General features: G+C 46.8%; 1 protein-coding gene across 1 annotated transcript; it reads right to left on the minus strand.

Moving 5' to 3' along the window:
- Positions 1–847: 847 nt before the first annotated feature.
- ZBTB12 (zinc finger and BTB domain containing 12) lies at positions 848–3,277 on the minus strand. Its single transcript, XM_036248739.1, has 2 exons — positions 3,044–3,277; positions 848–2,548 (listed from the first exon to the last, which is right to left on the minus strand). Exon 2 carries the CDS (start codon positions 2,524–2,526, stop codon positions 1,147–1,149), a length of 1,380 nt encoding a protein of 459 aa, XP_036104632.1. The 5' UTR covers positions 2,527–2,548; positions 3,044–3,277; the 3' UTR covers positions 848–1,146.
- Positions 3,278–19,608: the final 16,331 nt, after the last annotated feature.

Below are 19,608 nucleotides of genomic sequence, written 5' to 3' on the forward strand. Positions count from 1 at the left end.
AATTTCAGTGGGCACAATGATCACACCTATAGCCCACCCCTGGCCCTGATACCAAACTCCTCATAGAGGAGCAGGTCACATATTATCACTATTGCCAAATAGTCAGGGAACACTTGTGCTTGAGGTATCTGCCAGGCGCTGAGGTTTCAGAACTGGTCCCGGCCAGAAGAGCCCGCTCGTCCCACTACTCTTCCCCTTTCAAGCCTCCTTTAGGCATGGGACCTGCGTGAATTGTGACCTCTGGGTATTGAGCAATATAAGAGGCTGTCTAGGATGGGACAGTCATTTACACGCAGTTGCCAGAGTATAAAGAAAAAAAAAAAAAGATTTTTTTTTTTTATTTTGTGGAAAACAAAAACAAAAAACTGAAAACCCCAAACTCCTGAAAAAATCCTAAAAAATACGTTTTTTTAAAAAATACTGTATGTCTCTACTCCTCTCCCTCCCCCTAAACAGCTCTTCTTGTGTCCTTTCATCTAAGTGCCCTACCCCCACCCCCACCATTCCCTGTTCTTGCTATTGTACCCCACTTCCCGATAGCTACCCAGGATGCTCACCCCCATGTTCTCTTACCTGTCACCTTGTCTCCCTAGATTTTGGTGAGCCTTGTACCCACAGTCCCATTCCCCAGCATGCAAGACCTTGTCCCCCTTTCCTTTTGTGGGGTTCAATAATCCTTCCCCCTACCAATCCCTCTCCCAAGGATCTATTCTAAGAGGAGCATGTAAGGAATTCCTGCCATATTCCCTCCCAATTCCCTCCCACCCACCCCTACCTCAAGAAATGTCAGATTTCTTCCCGGCAGGCTTAGCCAGGAATAAAACATTTTCCAGTCCTTTTGCCTTCTCATTCTGTAGGACCCTTTCCCTCCTTTCACATATCCATGCATCTCTAAGGGAAGACAGTCTTTCCCTGGGACCCCGTATTCCCTGGCCGTCTCAAAGAACCAACCCTCTCCCTCTCCATCCTTTTCTTCTGAAGAGGCAGGATCTTCTGTCCAAGGAATCTTGGGCCCCTTCCTCAGGATATGTGTCTGCTCAAGCTCCCCACCATACCTGCCTGTCACTGACCCCCAAACCCCAATTCTCCTGGGCCAAGGAATCCCTTCCCACCAAGCCCAGGGACACAGCGCCTGCTGGGCTAGCACTAGCGGATGAGGACATTGATCTCAGCCACGCTGGCCTCCAGCACGTTCTCCGCTGTGGTCTTGCCGTGCTGCTCCTTGAGGTGCCGCCTAATTGCAGGCTTGTGAGCAAAGCGCACGTCGCAATAGGAGCAGCGATAGGGCCTTGCTCCTGAGTGCAGGTTGAGGTGGTCGTGCAGCGTGGACTTCTGCGTGAAGCACTTGCCGCAGATGCCACAAGAGTGCGACTTGACGCCGCGGTGCACGTTCATGTGGCGGTTGAGGTTGCTGCTGTGGTTGAACTGCTTGCCGCAGCGTGGGCACATGAAGATGAAGTGCTGCGCCCGCATATGGAAGACCAACTTCTCCACGCCCTGGAACACCTCTGGGCACTTGGTGCACTTGATGTTCTTCAGGGAGTTACCACTGGAGAAGCCACCGGGCAGGGGGCCCCGGCTACCCCCCGATCCCAGGCTGCCCCCCGCCCCCCGGGCAGCCATGGCCACTGCTGCTGCCTCCACCAGGCCGGAGGTGGCCCCCACGCTGGCCCGACCTCCGGGGATCAACAGCAGGCCCTCCCCTTCTGCGTCCTCAGACAGGCTGTAGCAAGCTTTCACCACACCCTGTGGTGGGGCCACAGTGCTGGGGGGCACGCTGCTCTGGGCCAGCTCCCCCAGGTGGCTGCTAACTGAGCCTCCGATGCTCAGACCTCCTCCCAGACCTCCGGGAGGTTTGAGCCGGTGTGCCACCTCCAGGGCAGACTCCACCTTGACGATGCAGATGTCAGACACATCCTCCTCCTCGTCCTCATCCTCTTCCTCGGCCTTCAGCTCCAGGTCCTCATCCAGTGGGAACTCTAGCTTCACAGGCCGCAGGAGCGGAGGGGGTAGAGGGGGTGGCGGTGGGGGTTTGGGGGCTGGCTTTGGGGTCCTGGCAGGAGGGAGGAGGGATTTGGTGGCACTGACACTGCTCACAAGGCTGGCATCGCTGACCCCATCCTCTTTGAGGCCTATTTTGGGCTCGATAAACTGGCTGAGGGCGTTCCGGCATTTCTCCACCACGTGCTCCATCTGCAGGTAGGAGGCCGCTGTCAGGTAGTTCACGATGTCCCTGACGGCGAATTCCAGGGCACCGGTGTAACAGGAGAGAAGCAGGTCGGCCACTATGCGAGCACTGTGCATCAGTGAGACCTGTAGCTCAGAGCTGGGGTTCAGCAGGAACTGGTCCCGCAGGAAAGGGGAGCAGGCAGCCAGGATGACCTTGTGACCGCGGAATTTGAGGCTGTCAGCCACAATGGTCACGTCACAGAACCGCTCCTCTGCGCGGAGCTGGTTCATGTTCCGCAGTGTAGCAGCCTCGTGGCCCGGCAGCTGGAAGCGCAGGACTTCCACCCCAGAGGCCATTGTGGCGGGGGGGTGGGCAACCCTGGTTAGGAAGGAAACCGGTCAGAGACAAAGGTCTCTGGCTTTCCTAAGACAAGGCTCCAGGTCCCTCGTCCCCATTCTTGCCCGGCCCCCCAACTTCACATCTCCCAGTCTTCAGGCCTCATCCTCAGTTTCCCCAGTCCCGGGGGGAGGCGCTGTCCCTCCAAGGGGAGGGAGGCGTGGTTCCCGGGGGCGGGGCAGCGGTGTCCATACCCCCAGCCCAACCGCCCGCAAGAATGGGGCGAGCCCTCGCGCCCACGTTAACAGGAGGAGTAGAGGCCTGAGGCTCTGGGCTGTGGGACGCCGGGGTTGCAGGATCTTCTCACCCCGCCCCCTTTACCCGCTGCCTCTTTCCTCCGCCCCCCCCTGCACGTTTGCACGCGCCTTTCACGTCCTCCCCCCACCAACTGCACGCATGGTGCACGCCCCCCCCCACGCTCAGAGCTCCATGGCACGCCCCCCCAGCCCCACGACCCTGAGTGCACGCGCCTCTCACCTGGCCCTGGTCCGCGTGCTGTTTTTTTCCCCCCTACTTCCCCCACCCCCCCGGGGCCGCAGGCGCCCCCACACTCAGGCAGGGCCTGGGCAACGCGCAGGCGCGGGGGTGCACCGGGCGCGCGCGCGGGGCCGGCTCCGCGTGGGCGTCAGGGGGGAGGGGCGGGGGCGGCTCGTGCCGTGTGTTCCAGGCTCCGCGCGCGGCGGCCGCGGCAAGAACTCTGGGAGGAGGAAGAGGGGAGGGAATTAAAGGAGCAGGAGTTCTCCCCTTCCCGACCCCCCTTTCTTCACCAGCCCCCCCACACGGTTAAAGGGCCGGAGGGCCTGGCCTCCCCTTTGGCCGGTATTATTTGTCCGCCAGAGCGGAAATACGTTCCACACCCCTTTCGTTCTCGCTCCCCCTCCTCTGTGCCTCCGGCCTGACGGCCCGTCTGCGCGTGCGTGTCAAGTGCCGCGCGGAGGCCCGCTCGCTTGGGCCCGCCCCCACCCGCTCTGCGTCCTCCCGCGCGCGTCCTCGCCCGCCGCGCCCCCAGGGCTGGTCTCTGGCGGGCGGCGCTGCCACCTGCCCGCGGGTGGTACCGCTCGAGCCCAGCGGTGCCGAGCGGGCCGAGGTTACCGCCACGGCCCCTCCCAGGGCCCCTGGCCGCCCGAGGCGCTCTGAGCTGTTGGTTCCTGTTGCCCACGCGTTCATCCGCTGTTGAGTATGTTCAAAGTTCCTCCAGCCACACTTCCAGATTTTCCCCAACTCTTCTGAAGCTAGTAACCACCCCAGCCCTTCCGGCCGGACAGTCCAGTGCCCTCAACTTTCCTCCATCTCGGGTAGAAAAGCCCATCCATCCTCCACTTCTTGCCAAGGCAAAGGCCCTCCAGACTTCCATCTGAACTGTCGATGACATTGCCATCCATTTCACCCCGGCTATACAAGTAGCCTTAGTATTACTACTTCTAATCTTGTTAGTAAGATTCTACTCTCTTTAATCTTCCCACTGCAACCATCCCTCCACCAAATTGACAAGGTCAGAGCTTCACCGCCCTAAAGGAAACCTCCCTCAACTCTCCACCTCTGCTGTCTCTTTCTCTGTCATTCCCACACGAAGCTGCAGTCTCCACAGCTTCAGTACCAGCATTTATTAGCGCCTTGAAGGGTGTCCCTCCCCGCTTCTCATACCCACACTTTCTCACCCATCCAAGTCTAAGTGAGGGAGCCCCAGTTTCCTGTGAATTGGATTAACTACATATTCCAGGATACTACAGCGTTTTCCTTACACATCAATTTTGATGACACCAGAATTTATAATATATACTTTATATAATGCATTCACAATCTGGTTTCCCCAGTAAACATCTTTTATTAAAAATATTTTTATTGCCCTGGCTGGTTTGGCTCAGCGGTTAGAGCATTGGCCTGCGGTCCGGAGAGACCCCGGTTCGGTTCCCGCTAAGGGCACGTACCTCGGTTGCAGTTTGTCCCCGGCCCTGGTTGGTTGTGCGGGTGGTAGCCACTCGATGTGTCCCTTTCACATCGATGTTTCTCTCTCTCCCTCCTGCCCTATCTGAACAAAGAATGAAAAAGTGTCCTCGGGTGAGGATAAAAAAATAAAAAAATAAAAATATTTTTATTAATTTTTAATTGTTTTTATTGATTTTTAGATAGAAAGGGAAAGGGAGAGCGAGATAGAAATATCGATGAGAGAGAAACATCATTTGGCTGCCTCCTGCATGCCCCCTTCTGGGAATTGAGCCCGCAACCTGGGCATGTGCCCTGACCAGGAATCGAACCGGTGACCTCTTGGTGCATGGGATGATGCTCAATCTACAGAGCCACACCAGCTGGACCCCAGGAAACATCTTGATAGCAGGATTTTTTTTGGTTAATTCTCACCAGAGGATATTTTAGAGAGAGCAGAAGTGGGGGGGGGAGACATCTGTGTGATAGAGACACAGGTTGGTTGTCTCCTGCAGACCCCAACTGGGGCGGGGGCTCAAACCTGCAAACTAGGTACGTGCCCTTGATCGGAAATTGAACCCGTGACCCTTCAGTCCCCAGGCTGACACTATAACTGCTAAGCCAAACCTGCCAGGGCAGGAATTATGTCATGGATTATGTTTTGCAAATAAAAGTCATGCAGTAAATGATTGACTGTTGAAGACATTACTCTTCAGTTCAATCAGCATCCACCCATAAAAAGTTTGTTCCTGACTTAAAGTGAACTCCTGAACTCAAGGGATGTACCAGTGTTTAGGTGGTGCCTTGACTCTGTGTCTTCCTCTTTTATTTTTAATTTTGTTTAAATCCTCACCCAAGGATATTTTTTCATTTATCTTCAGATAGAGTGGGAGGTTGGAGAGAGAGAGAGAAACATGGACGTGAGAGACACATTGATTGGTTGCTTCCTGCATGATCCCAAATGGGGCCAGGGATCGAACCTGCAACCCCGGCAAGTGCCCCTGCCTGGGAATCAAATCCAAGACCCTTTGGTCCTCAGGCTTATCTGCTGAACAAAACTGGCCAGGGCTAGACTTCCTTTTTTTTTTTTTAATCCTCACCCGAGGACATTTTTTCCATTTTCTGTTCAGATAGAGTGGGAGGGACAGAGAGAGAAAGAGAAACATCGACGTGAAAGGGACACATCAAGTGGTTGCCACCCGCATGACCCAACCAGGGCGGGGAACGAACTGCAACCCAGGTACGTGCCCTTAGTGGGAACCGAACCCGGGTCTCTCTGGACTGTAGGCCGATGCTCTAACCGCTGAGCCAAACCGGCCAGGGCTAGACTTTCTTTTTTTAAAAATGTTTTTTATTGCTTTTTTTAGAGAGAGAGAGAGAGGAAAGGAGAGGGAGTGAGAAACATGGATGTGAAAATGAAACATTGATTGCTTCCTGCTCGCCTCCTACCAGGATTTTTTTGGGTTAATTCTCACCAGAGGATATTCTCACCAGGGATTAGATGGAGCTCAAAATCCTAGCATGTGTCCTAACTGGGATGATGCCCAACCAACTGAGCCACACTGGCTAGGGCATAGAAGACATTCAAGCATAAAATATATTAGGGTAATGTTTTGGGAGGTAGAAATATAAATATGAATTCAAAAGAAATGGAACAATGTGAAATTTCTGACTGTTTAAAAAGAGTGTGATCATGTACTTTTTAATGAATCATAGAGGCTATGGTTAAAAGAGTGAAATTACTTCTTTTAAAAGGCCAATGTTTACAACACACTGGAAAATTGCATCCTTTTTTAACTACTTAAGCATTTGAGGAAAGATTAGATAGCAGCATAAAAGTGTGCAAGGGGGTACATTGTTTGCAAAATTCTTTTAACATGAGCAAAAATGTTTGAAGATTAAGTGCTTCCCCAGCTTTATTCACCGTGCACATAAATCATGTGGAGATTTGTTGCAGTGCAGGTTCTGAGTCATTGGGACAGAATTGGGCCTGAAATTCCATTTCCATAAGCTGCGGGCCTGTGGACCACACTTTGAGTAGCAAGCATCAGTTTATTCCTAAGAGTGGGATTGCCGGGTGATGGAGTCTGCACATGTTCAACTCTCTCCTGACTGGTGCTAGAGTACTTTCTGAAGCAATTGTACAGATTTATACTCCCACCCCCAGTGGAGCTGCTGCTGCCTGCAAAAGGTCTCTGAAGGCTTCCTGATCACAAATCCTCATCTCACCTGAGCTTTCTGCAGCCTGTGGCACACTGGTCATGCTTGCTTGATACACTGCTTTCCCCTGGCGTCTGTGGCTCCTCTTTCCTCTGATTCCCTTCCTTCTACAGTCTCAGTCTCTTCTACAAGTCCTCATTCTGTTCCTTTGTACACCTTTTAACTGTTGGTGTCCTTGGCCTTTATCTCATTCTCCCTAGGTGATATCATGTGCTTCCCTTAAGAGGCTGGTTACCATTGGTGACTGATGGTTAATTTTATGTGTTAACTTGGGTAGGATACGGTGCTCAGTTGTCTAGTCAAACACTAGTCTGGATGTTTCTGTGAAAGTATTTTCTAGATACGATTAACATTTATATTGAGTTGACTTCAAGTAAAGGATGTTACTCTTTTTTTTTTTATCCTCACCCAAGGACATTTTTCCTTTTTTTTTGTTCAGGTAGAGTGGGAAGGAGAGAGAGGAACAGAGAGAGAGAGAAAGAGAGAGAGAGAGAGAGAGAGAGAGAGAGAGAGAGAGAGAGAGAAACATCGATGTGAAAGGGACACATCAAGTGGCTGCCACGCGCACAGCCAACCAGGGCCGGGGACAAACTGCAACCGAGGTATGTGCCCTTAGCGGGAACCGAACCCGGGTCTCTGTGGACTACAGGCCGATGCTCTAACCGCTGAGCCAAACTGGCCAGGGCAAGGATGTTACTCTTGATAATGTGGTTGGACTTCATCCAGTTAGTTGAAGGCCTTAAGAGCAAAAACTGAGGTTTCTAGAAAAGGAATTCTGCCTCAAGACTGTAACATAGACATCCTGCCTCAGTTTCCAGCTTGTTCACCTGCTCTACAAATTTGCAGTCAAGACTACATCAACTCTTCCCCGAGTTTCCAGCCTGCTGGCTTGCCCTGTGGATTTTGAACTCACCAGTCCCTACAATTGCATGAATCAGTTCCTTAAAATAAATCTCTTTATATACAGTCATACCTTGAAGATATTGCATGTTCAGTTCCAGCCAACTGCAATGAATCGAATATTGCAATAAAGTGAGTCACACAAATATTTTGCTTTTCCAGTGCATGTAAAAGTTATGTTCAGTGTGGCTCAGTGGATTCATCGGTCCATGGACTCAGAGGTCCCAGTTTGATTCCCTGTCAGGGCACATGTCCAGGTTTCGTGCTTGATCTCCAGTAGGGGGCGTGCAGGAGGCAGCCAAAGGATGTTTCTCAGATCGATGTTTCCATCTCTTTTTCTCTTTCTCTTTCTCTCTAAAAAAGAATGTTATGTTTATAATGTAGTCTAGCAAGTGTGCAAAAGCATTATGTCTAAGAAAACAATGTATGTAATTTAATTTAAAATATTTTATTGCTAAAATTTGCTAGTCAACATCTGAGCCTTCAGCAAGTCATAATCTTTTTGCTGGTGGAGGGTTTTGCATCCATGTGGATGAAGACACAGTATCTGTGAAGCTTAGTGAAGTGAGGTCTGTCTGTATGTGCTATTGGTTCTTTCTCTGGAGAGCCCTGACTGACACAGACTGCCATGTTTCTGTCTCCCACCAGACCTACATTCGGTTCCCAGGCTAGCATATCTATCTCCTCCTTAGTGTTTCTTTTTCTTTTTAAATTCTCACCTGAGGATATTTTTTCCATTTACCTTCAGACAGAGTGGGAGGGAGAGAGAGAGAAAGAAACTTTGATTTGAAAGAGACACATCGACTGGCTGTCTCCTGCACAACCCCGACCAGGGCCAGGGACCGAACTGCAACCAAGGTATGTGCCCTTGACCAGAACTGAACCTGTGACTCTTTGGTCCGTGGGCCAATGCTGTAACCACTGAGCAAACCGGCCAGGGCTCTTCCTGAGTGTTTTAAAGTATTTAAAACACAATGTGCGCCCTGGCCGGTTGCTCAGTGGTTAGCGCGTCGGCCCGTGGACCAAAGAAGCCCGGTTCGGTTCCTGCTAAGGGCTCATACCTTGGTTGCAGCTTGTCTCCAGCTCTGGTTGGAGTCGTGTGGGATGTGTCCTTCTCACGTTGATGTTTCTCTCTTTCTCTTCCTCCCTCTCTCCCTCCCGCTCTATCTGAAGATACATGCAAAAGTGTCCTTGGGTGAGGATTAAAAATAATAATAAAAAATAATAAAAAGTAACAAACAACAACAACAAAAACACAATGTGCCCTGAACAAAATCTGTTCTCTTTCTTCTCAAACCTGTTTCTCCTCTTGTCACAGGTGAAAAACTTGAAATTCACTCCTCATATATACTTAGTCATTAAATTCTTTACCCATCCTTTACCCAGTTCAGGGTTTCAGTGCCAGGAAGAGAATCCCCACCACTTCTGGCTGGAAAAGCAGCAGGAACTGAGGCTAAGGGAGGCTGAAGCTTCTGGAGCCCCAGGCAGCTCCTCTTAAAGGGCCCGCACACGGACTTACTCAGATTCGCTCCCTCTGAACTCCAGTGCAGAGGGGAGGCAGCTTGAAAGGCACCAGAAACATACAGGGAAGAACTGAGTTGTTTGGCCTTGGGACGAAGGCTGGAGAGGCAGCTCTCTCCCGGACAGACCTGCTTGTGGAGGCCTTTGTTCCTTTGGTGAGCCCTCCCCCATGAGGCCAGCAGATGGGCACCATATCTGGGACTCCAGCAAACTAGCTCACACAGTTTGCCCCGCCCTGGCGATTCCCTGAGGCCCTGCCCCACCCTACTTTTGGGCCCACCCAAGTTGCTTCCAGTGGCCTTACCATAGGATTGTCCTGTTTTGGCTCCTGCTTCAGATTTTCCTAAATTCTCTCAAACAAGCAGCATCTGGCCACAGCGAGCCCCATACCTCTTGCTAAGTGGCCCCAGGCCCGGCACTAAAAGTAGCCAGCCTTGGTTCACAGCTTGGCTTTGCCTGGACACCTCCAAGGCCTGCACAAGAAGCAGCCATCTGCAGATCGCTTTGTGGTTTAAGCCTGGTGGCCCTGTGTAGAACACAGGCAGAGGCTGACCTTGTCCCAGAGCCAGCACACCCAGTGGACAGCTTCAGATGACATCGAAGCACCACCACCCAACCATCTCAACAAGTGACACACTCAATGAGTGGACTCAGGGGGTACCAGAGCTCTGCTGAAGTAAGTCTTGCTCTGTGTGGTGGCCCCTGCACAGCTGATCATCCAAGGTAGTCAGAGGTCAGTGGTCCGTGGGCACAGCCAGTCCTTGCAACTGATCAGCCTGAGTAAATCCCTCCCATTGACGTGCCAACAGCAATCAAGACTCAATTGATTCAACAATCAAGACTACAGAAGGGTGTAAAGTCCACATGAGGGGTGCACCTTGAGGACCCAGCTGGGTGACCAGGGAGGCTGTGCCACTGGACCCTACAGGATACCCAGTAAAATAGGCTACCCTAGGAAGCCTAAGAGTCATAGCAACTCTAACACATAGAAACAAACACAAGGGGGCAGTCAAAATGAGGAGACAAAGGAACATGTTCCAAATGAAAAAAACAGAACAACACTCCAGGAAAACAACTAAATGAAACGGAGATAAGCAATCTAACAGATGCAGAGTTCAAAACACTGCTTATAAGAATGCTCAATGAACTTAGTAAGAATTTCAAGGAACTTCATGAGAATGTCAAGGAACTTAGTGAGGATCTCAAGAGCATAATAGAGGACCAGTCAGAGCCCTTGCCAGTTTGGCTCAGCGGTTGGAGCGTCGGCCTGTGGACCAGAAAGTCCCGGGTTCAGTTCCCACTAGGGGCACGTACCAAAAAATAAATAAATAAACAAAGGACCAGTCAGAAATGAAGGATGCACTAACTGAAATAAAGAATAATTTACAGGCCCTGGCCGGTTTGGCTCAGCGGTTAGAGCGTCCGCCTGCGGTCCGGAGAGACCCGGGTTCGGTTCCCAGTAAGGGCATGTATCTCCGTTGCAGTTTGTCCCTGGCCCTGGTTGGTCGTGCGGGTGGCAGCCACTCGATGTGTCCCTTCACGTCGATGTTTCTCTCTCTCTCTGTTCCTCTCTCTCCCTCCCACTCTATCTGTTCAAAAAAATGGAAAAATGTCCTCGGGTGAGGATAAAAAAAAAAAAAAAAAAAGAATAATTTACAGGGATTCAATAGTAGAATAGGTGAAGCCAAGAAGCAAAACCATTGATTTGGAATATAAATAAGCAAAAAACTCCCAGTCAGAACAACAAAAAGAAAAATAATCGAAAAAAGGGGGGATAGTGTGTAGGATAACTTCAGGTGTACCAACATTCACATCATGGGAGTGCCAGAAGGAGAAGAGAAAGAGCAAGAAATTGAAATCTTATTTGAAAAAATAATAACAGACCCAACTTGGTGAAGGAAACAGACATACAAGTCCAGGAAGCACAGAGAGTCCCAAACAAGATGAACCCAAAGAGGCCCACCCCAAGACACAGCATCATCAAAATGCAAAAGGTTAAAGACAAAGAGAGAATCTTTTTTTTTTTTTTTGTTCAGATAGAGTGGGAGGGAGAGAGAGGAACAGAGAGAAAGAGAGAAACATCGATGTGAAAGGGACACATCGAGTGGCTGCCACCCACACGACCGACCAGGGCCGGGGACAAACTGCAACCGAGGTACGTGCCCTTAGCAGGAACTGAACCCGGGTCTCTCTGGACCGCAGGCCGACGCTCTAACCGCTGAGCCAAACCAGCCAGGGCCAAAGAGAGAATCTTAAAAGCAGCAAGAGAAAGGCAGCTAGTTACCTACAAGAGAGCTCTCATAAGGCTGTCAGCCGATTTCTCAAAAGAAATTTTGCAGACCAGAAAGGAGTGGCAAGAAATATTTAAAGTGATGAAAAGCAAGGACTTACAACCAAGATTAGAATCAACGGCCATATACAGAGTTTCCCAGATAAGAAAAAGCTAAAGGAGTTCATCATCACCAAACCAGTATTATATTATATGAAATGTTGACGGGTCTTCTTGAAGAATAATAAGAAAAAAAAAAAAATGAACAATCAAATGACAATAAATGCCCAGCCGGTGTGGCTCAGGGTTGAGCATCAACCCATGCACCAAGAGGTCGCCGGTTTGATTCTGGGGTCAGTGCACATGCCCAGGTTGTGGGCCAAATCCCCAGTGGGGGGCATGCAGGAGGCAGCCAATTGATGTTCTCTGTCATCGATGTTTCTATCTCTCTTTCCCTCTCCTTTCCTCTCTCTCTAAAATCAATAAGAAGAAAAACAAAACCAAAAACACCACCACCAACAAAAAACCATGTGTGTGCAAGAGAAACAACATTTAAAAAAAAAGACTCGCCCTGGCCAGTTTGGCTGAGCAGTTAGAGCATCGGCCTGCGATCCCAGGAGCATCGGCCTGCGATCCAGAAAAACCTGGGTTCGGTTCCTGCTAAGGGCATGTACCTTTGTTGCACTTTGTCCCCGGCCCTGGTTGGGTCGTGCACTTGGAACCACTCGTGTCCCTTTCACATCGATGTTTCTCTCTCTCTCTCCCCCTCCCACTCTATTTTTTTTTTTTTTAATTCTCATCCGAGGACATTTTTCCATTTTTTGTACAGACAGAGTGGGAGGGAGAGAGAGGAAGAGAGAGAGAGGGAAACATCGACGTGAAAGGGACACATCAAGTGGCTGCCACCCGCACGACCAACCAGGGCCGGGGACAAACTGCCACCGAGGTACATGCCCTTAGCGGGAACCAAACCTGGGCCTCTCTGGACCGCAGGCGGATGCTCTAACTGCTGAGCCAAACAGGCCAGGGCCCTCCCACTCTATTTGAACAAAAAATGGAAAAATGTCCTCGGGTGAAGATAAAATAAAATTAAAAAAGGCTATAAATACATATCTATCAACAATTGAATCTACAAACAAAATGAGCAAGCAGGACAGAAACAGACTCATAGATACAGAGAATTTTTTGTTTGTTGCCAGATGGAAGAGGGGTTGAGTGAAAAAGATGAAGGGATTAAGAAGTACAAATTGGCCCCGCTGGTGTGGCTCAGTGGTTGAGCATCAACCCATGCACCAGGAGGTCGCTGGTTCGATTCCCAGTCAGGACACATGCCCAGGTTGTGGGCCCAACCCCCAGTGGGGGACATGCAGGAGGCAGCCAATTGATGTTCTCTCATTGATGTTTCTATCTCGCTCTCAAAAATCAATAAAGAAAAACATTTTTTTAATTAAAAAAGTACAATTTGGTTGTTAGACTGATGAACCTCAAAGGGAAGTGGGGAAGTGGGGTGGGAAGAGAGAAACCAAAGAACTTATATGCATATAAGCATAACCAACAGACAGACAATAGTGTGGGGAAGGCAGGAGGAGGGAGTGGGAGGAAGGAGACAAGGGGGGAAAAAAGAGGGACATCTGTAACACATTCAACAATAAAGATAAGCTTAAAAAGAAAAAGAAACATGTAAATAAATAAATAAATAACTTCCTAGAATGTGCCAATACTGAGCTAGTACTGTGGTAAAAGGGAAGTAAGACACATTTCCTAAGGGTGTGGAGAAACTGAAACCTTTGTGCACTGTTGGTGGTTATAAAAATGGTGCAGCCACTGTGGAAAACAGCATGGAGTTTCCTCAAAAAAATTAAAAATAGAATTACCATATGATCCAGCAATTCTGTTTCTGGGTATATATTCAAAATTATTGAAAGCAGGGTCTCAAATAAATATTTGTACCCCCATGTTCATTGCAGGATTATTCACTGTAGCTGAAATGTGGAAATAACCCAAGTGTTCATCGATGGATAAATGGATACACAAAATGTAGATACACACACAGTGGCATATTATTCAGCCTGAAAAAGGAAGGAAATTCTGACATGTTACAACATGGATGAAACTTTGAGGATGTTATTTGGTAAGGGAAATAAATTAGACACAAAGGACAAATAGTGTATGATTCCACTGATATGAGATGCTTAGAGCAGTCAAAGTCATAGGGACAGAAAATAGAATGGTGGTTCTATTTTCTGAGGGGAGGGGAAGGAGGAGTTGTTGTGTAATGGGTACAGCGTTCAGTTTACAAGGTGAATGAGTTCTGGAGATGGACAGTGGCAATAATCACACACATTACTACTGTATTTAATGCTACTGAAATGTACACTGAAAAATATTTAAGATGGTCAATTCTATGTTATGTGTATTTTACCACAATAAAATTTTTAAAAAGAAATGATAAATAAATGCATTTAATAGTAAACAATAATTTTTGTTTGTTTATTAATCCTCACCCAAGGATATTTTTCCATTTCTATATTTCTTTCTTTCTTCCTTCCTATCTTTTTAATCTTTATTGTTGAAAGTATTAAAGATGTCTCCTCCCTTTTTTCTCCATGGACACCCTCCTCCCTGCTCCCACCCACCTCCTGTTTCCCCCTAACTATTGTCTGTGTCCATTGGTTATGCATATATGCATATACGTTCTTTGGTTTATCTCTGCCTATCCCTCCCACCCCCTTCCTCTGAGGTTTGTCAGTCTGATTCCTACTTCCATGTCTCTGGGTCTATTTTGTTCATTAGCTTATTTTGTTCATGATGTTCCACAAATAAGTGAGATCATGTAGTACTTGTCTTTCTCTGACTGGCTTATTTCACTTAGTGTAATACTCTCCAGGTCCCTCCATGTCATCTCAAAGGATAAAAGATCTCTTTCTTACAGCTGCATCGTATTCCCTTGTGTATATGTACCACAGCTTTTTTTTTTTTTTTTTAACCACTCTGGTTTAGATATTGAAGCTTTAAAAGTTTTTTTTTCCCCTTTCTTGATTTTAGAGAGAAAGGAAAGAGAGGAAGAGATAGAAACATCGATGAGAGAGAACATTGATTGGCTGCCTCTTGCATGCCCCCACTGGAGATTTGGCCCACAACCTGGACATGTGCCCTGACCCGGAATCAAACTGGCGACCTCTTGGTGCATGGGTCAATGCTCAACCACAGAGCCACACCAGCTGGGCTACCACAGCTTTTTTATCCACTCATCTGTTGGTGGACACTTGGGCTGTTTCCAGATCTTAACAATTGTAAATAGTGCTGCTATGAACATAGGGGTACATATATTCTTTCTGATTGGTGTTTCAGGCTTCTTAGGATATATTGCTGGAAGTGGGGTCACTGGGTCAAATGGCAGTTCCATTTTTAATTTTTTGAGGGAACACCATATTGTTTTCCATAGTGGATGCACCAATCTGCATTCCCACCAGCAGTGTATTAGAGTCCTCTTTTCTCCACACCCTCGCCAGCACTTGTTTGAAAATTTGTCGATGGTGACCATTCTGACAGGTGTGAGGTGATATCTCATAGTCATTTAAATTTGCTTCTCTCGCCCTGGCCGGTTTGGCTCAGCGGTTAGAGCGTCGGCCTGCGGTCCCGAGAGACCCGGGTTCGGTTCCCGCTAAGGGCACGTATCTCGGTTGCAGTTTGTCCCCGGCCCTGGTTGGTCGTGCGGGTGGCAGCCACTTGATGTGTCCCTTCACGTCGATGTTTCTCTCTCTCTCTCTTCCTCTCTCTCCCTCCTACTCTATCTGAACAAAAAATGTCCTCGGGTGAGGATAAAAAAAATAAAATAAAATAAATAAATTTGCTTCTCTCTGATGATTACCGACGTTGAACATTTTTTCATATGTCTCTTGGCTATTTGTATGTCCTGTTTGGAGAAGTAAGTGTCTGTTCAGATTGCTGCCTATTTTTGAATTGTATTGTTTGTATTCCTTTTGTTGAGTTGTATGAGTACTCTATATAGTTTGGAAATTAACTCCTTATCAGATGCATCATTGACAAATATATTCTCCCATTCAATGGGTTCCCTTTTCATTTTGATGCCGGTTTCTTTTGCCGTGCTGGAGCTTTTAAGTTTGATGTGCAGGAGCTTTGAAGTTTGATGTAGTCCCATTTGTTAATTTTTTCTTTGTTTCTCTTGCCCTAGGAGATGTACTGCTGAAAATTCTATCTGAAATGTCTGAGATTTTGCTGCCTACATTGCCTTTTTCTTTTTTTATATTTTTCTATTTATCCTCAAATAGAGTGGCAGGGAGAGAGAGAGAAACATCGATGTGAGAGGGACACATCGACGGGTTGCCTCCGGCACGACCCTGACCAGGGCCGAAGACAAACCACAACCGAGGTACGAGCCCTTGGCTGGAATCAAACTCGTGACTCATTGGTCCGCGGGCTGACGCTATAACCGCTGAGCCAAACTGGCCAGGGCTGCCTACATTTTCCTATAGGATTTTTATGGTTTCATGAGTGACCTTTAAGTCTTTTATCCATTTTTACTTATCTTATGTATGGTGAAAGTTGGTGGTCTAGTTTAATTTTTTTTGTATGTAACTGTCCAATTATCCCAACACCATTTATTGAAGAGACTTTTTTTTCTCCATGGTGTGCTCTTGCCTCCTTGAATATTAATTGCACATAATGTCTTGGGTGGATTTCTGGGTTCTCTGTTCTGTTCCATTGATCTATATGCCTGTTCTTGTGCCAGTACCAGGCTGTTTTGATTATGATGGCTTTGTAGTATAACCTGATATCTGGTATTGTGATCCCTCCAACTTTGTTCTTTTTTTCAAGATTCTGTGGCTTTGTTGCACTTTGTCCCTGGCCCTGGTTGGGTCAGGGATATTGGGGTCTTTTTTTGGTTTCATATAAACTTTTAGAGTATTTGTTCTAGATTTCTGAAATGTGCCACTGGTATTTTAATAAGGATTGCATTGAATCTGTATATTGCTTTAGATAGTATGGACATTTTAATGATGTTGATTCTTTCAATCCATGAACACGGTATATATTTTCACATTTTTATATCTTCCTCTATTTCTTTTTTCAATGTCCTGTAGTTTTTTGAGAACAGGTCTTTTACCTCCTTTATTAAGTTTATTCCTAGGAATCTTAATTTTTTTGTTGCAATGGTAAATGAGATTGTTTCTTTAGTTTCCCTTTCTGAGTGTTCGTTATTGATATATAAGAATGCCATTGCTGCCCTGGCCAGTTTGGCTCAGCAGTTAGAGCGTCGGCCTGTGGTCCGGAGAGAACCGGGTTCAGTTCCCGCTAAGGGCATGTACCTCTGTTGCAGTTTGTCCCCGGCCCTGGTTGGGTTGTGTAGGAGGCAGCCACTCGATGTGTTCCTTTCATGTCGATGTTTCTCTCCTCTTTTTTTTTTTTTTTTTTTTTATCCTCACCCGAGGGCATTTTTCCATTTTTTGTTCAGGTAGAGTGGGAGGGAGAGAGGGACAGAGAGAGAGAAACATCGACGTGAAAGGGACACATCGAGTGGCTGCCACCCGCACGACCAACCAGGGCCGGGGACAAACTGCAACCGAAGTACGTGCCCTTAGCGGGAACCGAACCCGGGTCTCTCCAGACCGCAGGCCGACGCTCTAACCGCTGAGCCAAACCGGCCAGGGCTCGATGTTTCTCTCTCTCTCTCTCTCTCTCTCTCTCTCTCTCTTCTTCCTTCCCCCTCCCACTCTATCTGAACAAAAAAATGGAAAAATGTCCTCGGGTGAGGATAAAAAAAAAAAAGAATGCCATTGCCCATTGCCTGGCTGGTGTGGCTCAGTGGTTGAGCATTGACCCATGCACCAAGAGGTCACTGGTTTGATTCCTAGTCAGGGCATATGCTCAGGTTGTGGGCCTGATCTCCAGTTGGGAGCATGCAGGAGGTGGCCAATCAATGTTCTCTCTTATCAATGTTTCTATCTCTCTCTCTCTCTCTCGCCTTCAAATCAAGAAAAAAAAGAATGCCATTGATTTCACCCACTTTGCTGAGGGTTTTTATCAGATATGGGTGCTAGATTTTGTCAAATGCCTTTTCAGCATCTATTGATATGATCATATTTTTATCTTTCATTTTGTGTTTGTGATGTATCACATTTATTGATTTGCGAATATTGTACCAGCCTTGCATCCCTGGGATGAATCCAACTTGGTTGTGGTGAATAATTTTTTTAATATGTTGCTGGATTTGATTTGCTAATATTTTGTTGAGGATTTTGGCAGCTATGTTCATCAGGGATATTGGTCTGTAGTGTTCTTCCTTCGTAGTGCCTTTATCTAGTTTTGGAATTAGGATTATACTGGCTTCATACAAAGAGCTTGGAAGTCTTCCTTCCTCTTGAATTTTTTTGGAATAGTTTTATTTATTTATTTATTTATTTATTTATTTATTTATTTATTTATTTATTATTTAATTTTTTAATCCTCACCGGAGGACATTTTCCCATTCTTTCTTCAGATAGAATGGGAGGGAGAGAGAGAAAGAGAGAGAGAGAAACATCGACGTGAAAGGGACACATCGAGTGGCTGCCACCCATACGATCCAACCAGGGCCGGGGACAAACTGCAACCAAGGTACATGCCCTTAGCGGGAACTGAACCCAGGTCTCTCCAGACCACAGGCTGATGCTCTAACCTCTGAGCCAAACCAGCTAGGGCTGGAATAGTTTTAGAAGAATAGGTGTTAGTTCTTCTTTGAATGTTTGATAAAACTCCCCTGTGAAGCTGTCCAGACCTGGAATATTGTTTGCTGGGAGTTTCTTGATTACATCTTCAATTTCCTTAGTTGTTATTGGTCAGTTCAAGTTTTCTGACTCTTCCCAGTTCAGTTTTTGGAGACTGTGTGATTCTAGAAATTTGTCCACTTTTCCTAGATTGTCCAATTTGTTTGCATGTAATTGTTCATAGTATTTTCTAACAATCCGTTGTATTTCTGTGGTGTCAGTTATTACTTCTCCTCTTTTATTTCTGATTTTGTTTATTTGGGTCCTCTCTCTTTATTTCTTGTGAGTCTGGCTAAAGGTTCATCAATCTTGTTTATCTTTTCAAAGAACCAGCTCTTGGTTTCATTGATATTTTGAAAAAAATTTTTTTTTAGTCTCTACATCATTTATTTCCACTCTACCCTTTATTATTTCTTTCCTTCTACTTGCTCTGGGTTTTTCTTTTTGTTTACTTTCTAGTTCTTAAAAAAATTTTTTTTTCTTTATTGATTTTAGAGAGAGAGAAAGGGAGAGAAAGATAGAAATATTGGTGAGAGAGAACATCTATTGGCCGCCTCCTGCCTGCCCCCCACTGGGGATCGGGCCCACAACCTGGGCATGTGCCCTGACCAGGAATCGAACCAGTTACCTCCTGGTGCATAGATTGATGCTCAGCCACTGAGCAATACTGGACAGGCAGCTTTCTAGTTCTTTTAATTTATTATTATTATTATTATTTTGTTTATTGATTTTTAGAGAAAGAAGAAGGGAGAGGGGGAGAGAGAGATAGAAACATTGATGAGAGAGGACATTGATTGGCCACCTCCTGCATGCCCCACACTGGGGATTTGGCTCACACCCTGACTGGAAATCAAACCGGAGACCGCTTGTTGCATGGGTCGACACTCAACCACTGAGGTACACTGGTCGGGCAGCTTTCTAATTCTTTAAGTTGTAGGGTTAGATAGTCTGTTAGAAAATGTTTTTGTTTCTTGAGGTAGGCCTGTAATGCTATGAGCTTCCCTCTCAGGACTGCTTTCGCTGCATCCAATAGATTTTGTATTATTGTTTGTTCCTTTTCATTGATTTCCAGGAATTTTTTGATTTCTTCCTTGATCTCCTTGGTAATCCATTCATTGTTTAATAACATGTGTTTGAGTGTTTTTATCTTAAACAATTTCTAGTTTCATGTCATTGTGATCTGAGAAGATGCTTGATGTGATTTCAATCTTCTTGAACTTGTAGAGACTTTGTTTGTGTCCTAACATGTGGTCTATCTTTGAGAATGCCCCATTGCACTTGAGAAGAATATGTATTCTGCAGTTTTGGGGTATATTTTCTGTAAATATCTATCTATTAAATCCATCTTATTTAGTGCATCGTTTAGGGTCTCTGTTTCCTTGTTAATTTTTTGCCTAGAGGATCTATCCAGTGATGTCAGTGGTGTGTTGAAGTCCCCTGCT

This window comes from Molossus molossus, unplaced genomic scaffold (assembly GCF_014108415.1).
Source record: "Molossus molossus isolate mMolMol1 unplaced genomic scaffold, mMolMol1.p scaffold_m16_p_8, whole genome shotgun sequence".
NCBI classification, from domain to species: Eukaryota; Metazoa; Chordata; class Mammalia; order Chiroptera; family Molossidae; genus Molossus; species Molossus molossus.

Coding starts and splice junctions, on each gene's coding strand:
- ZBTB12 (XM_036248739.1), bottom strand. CDS start 2,526: ATGGCCTCTGGGGTGGAAGTCCTGCGCTTCCAGCTGCCGGGCCACGAG.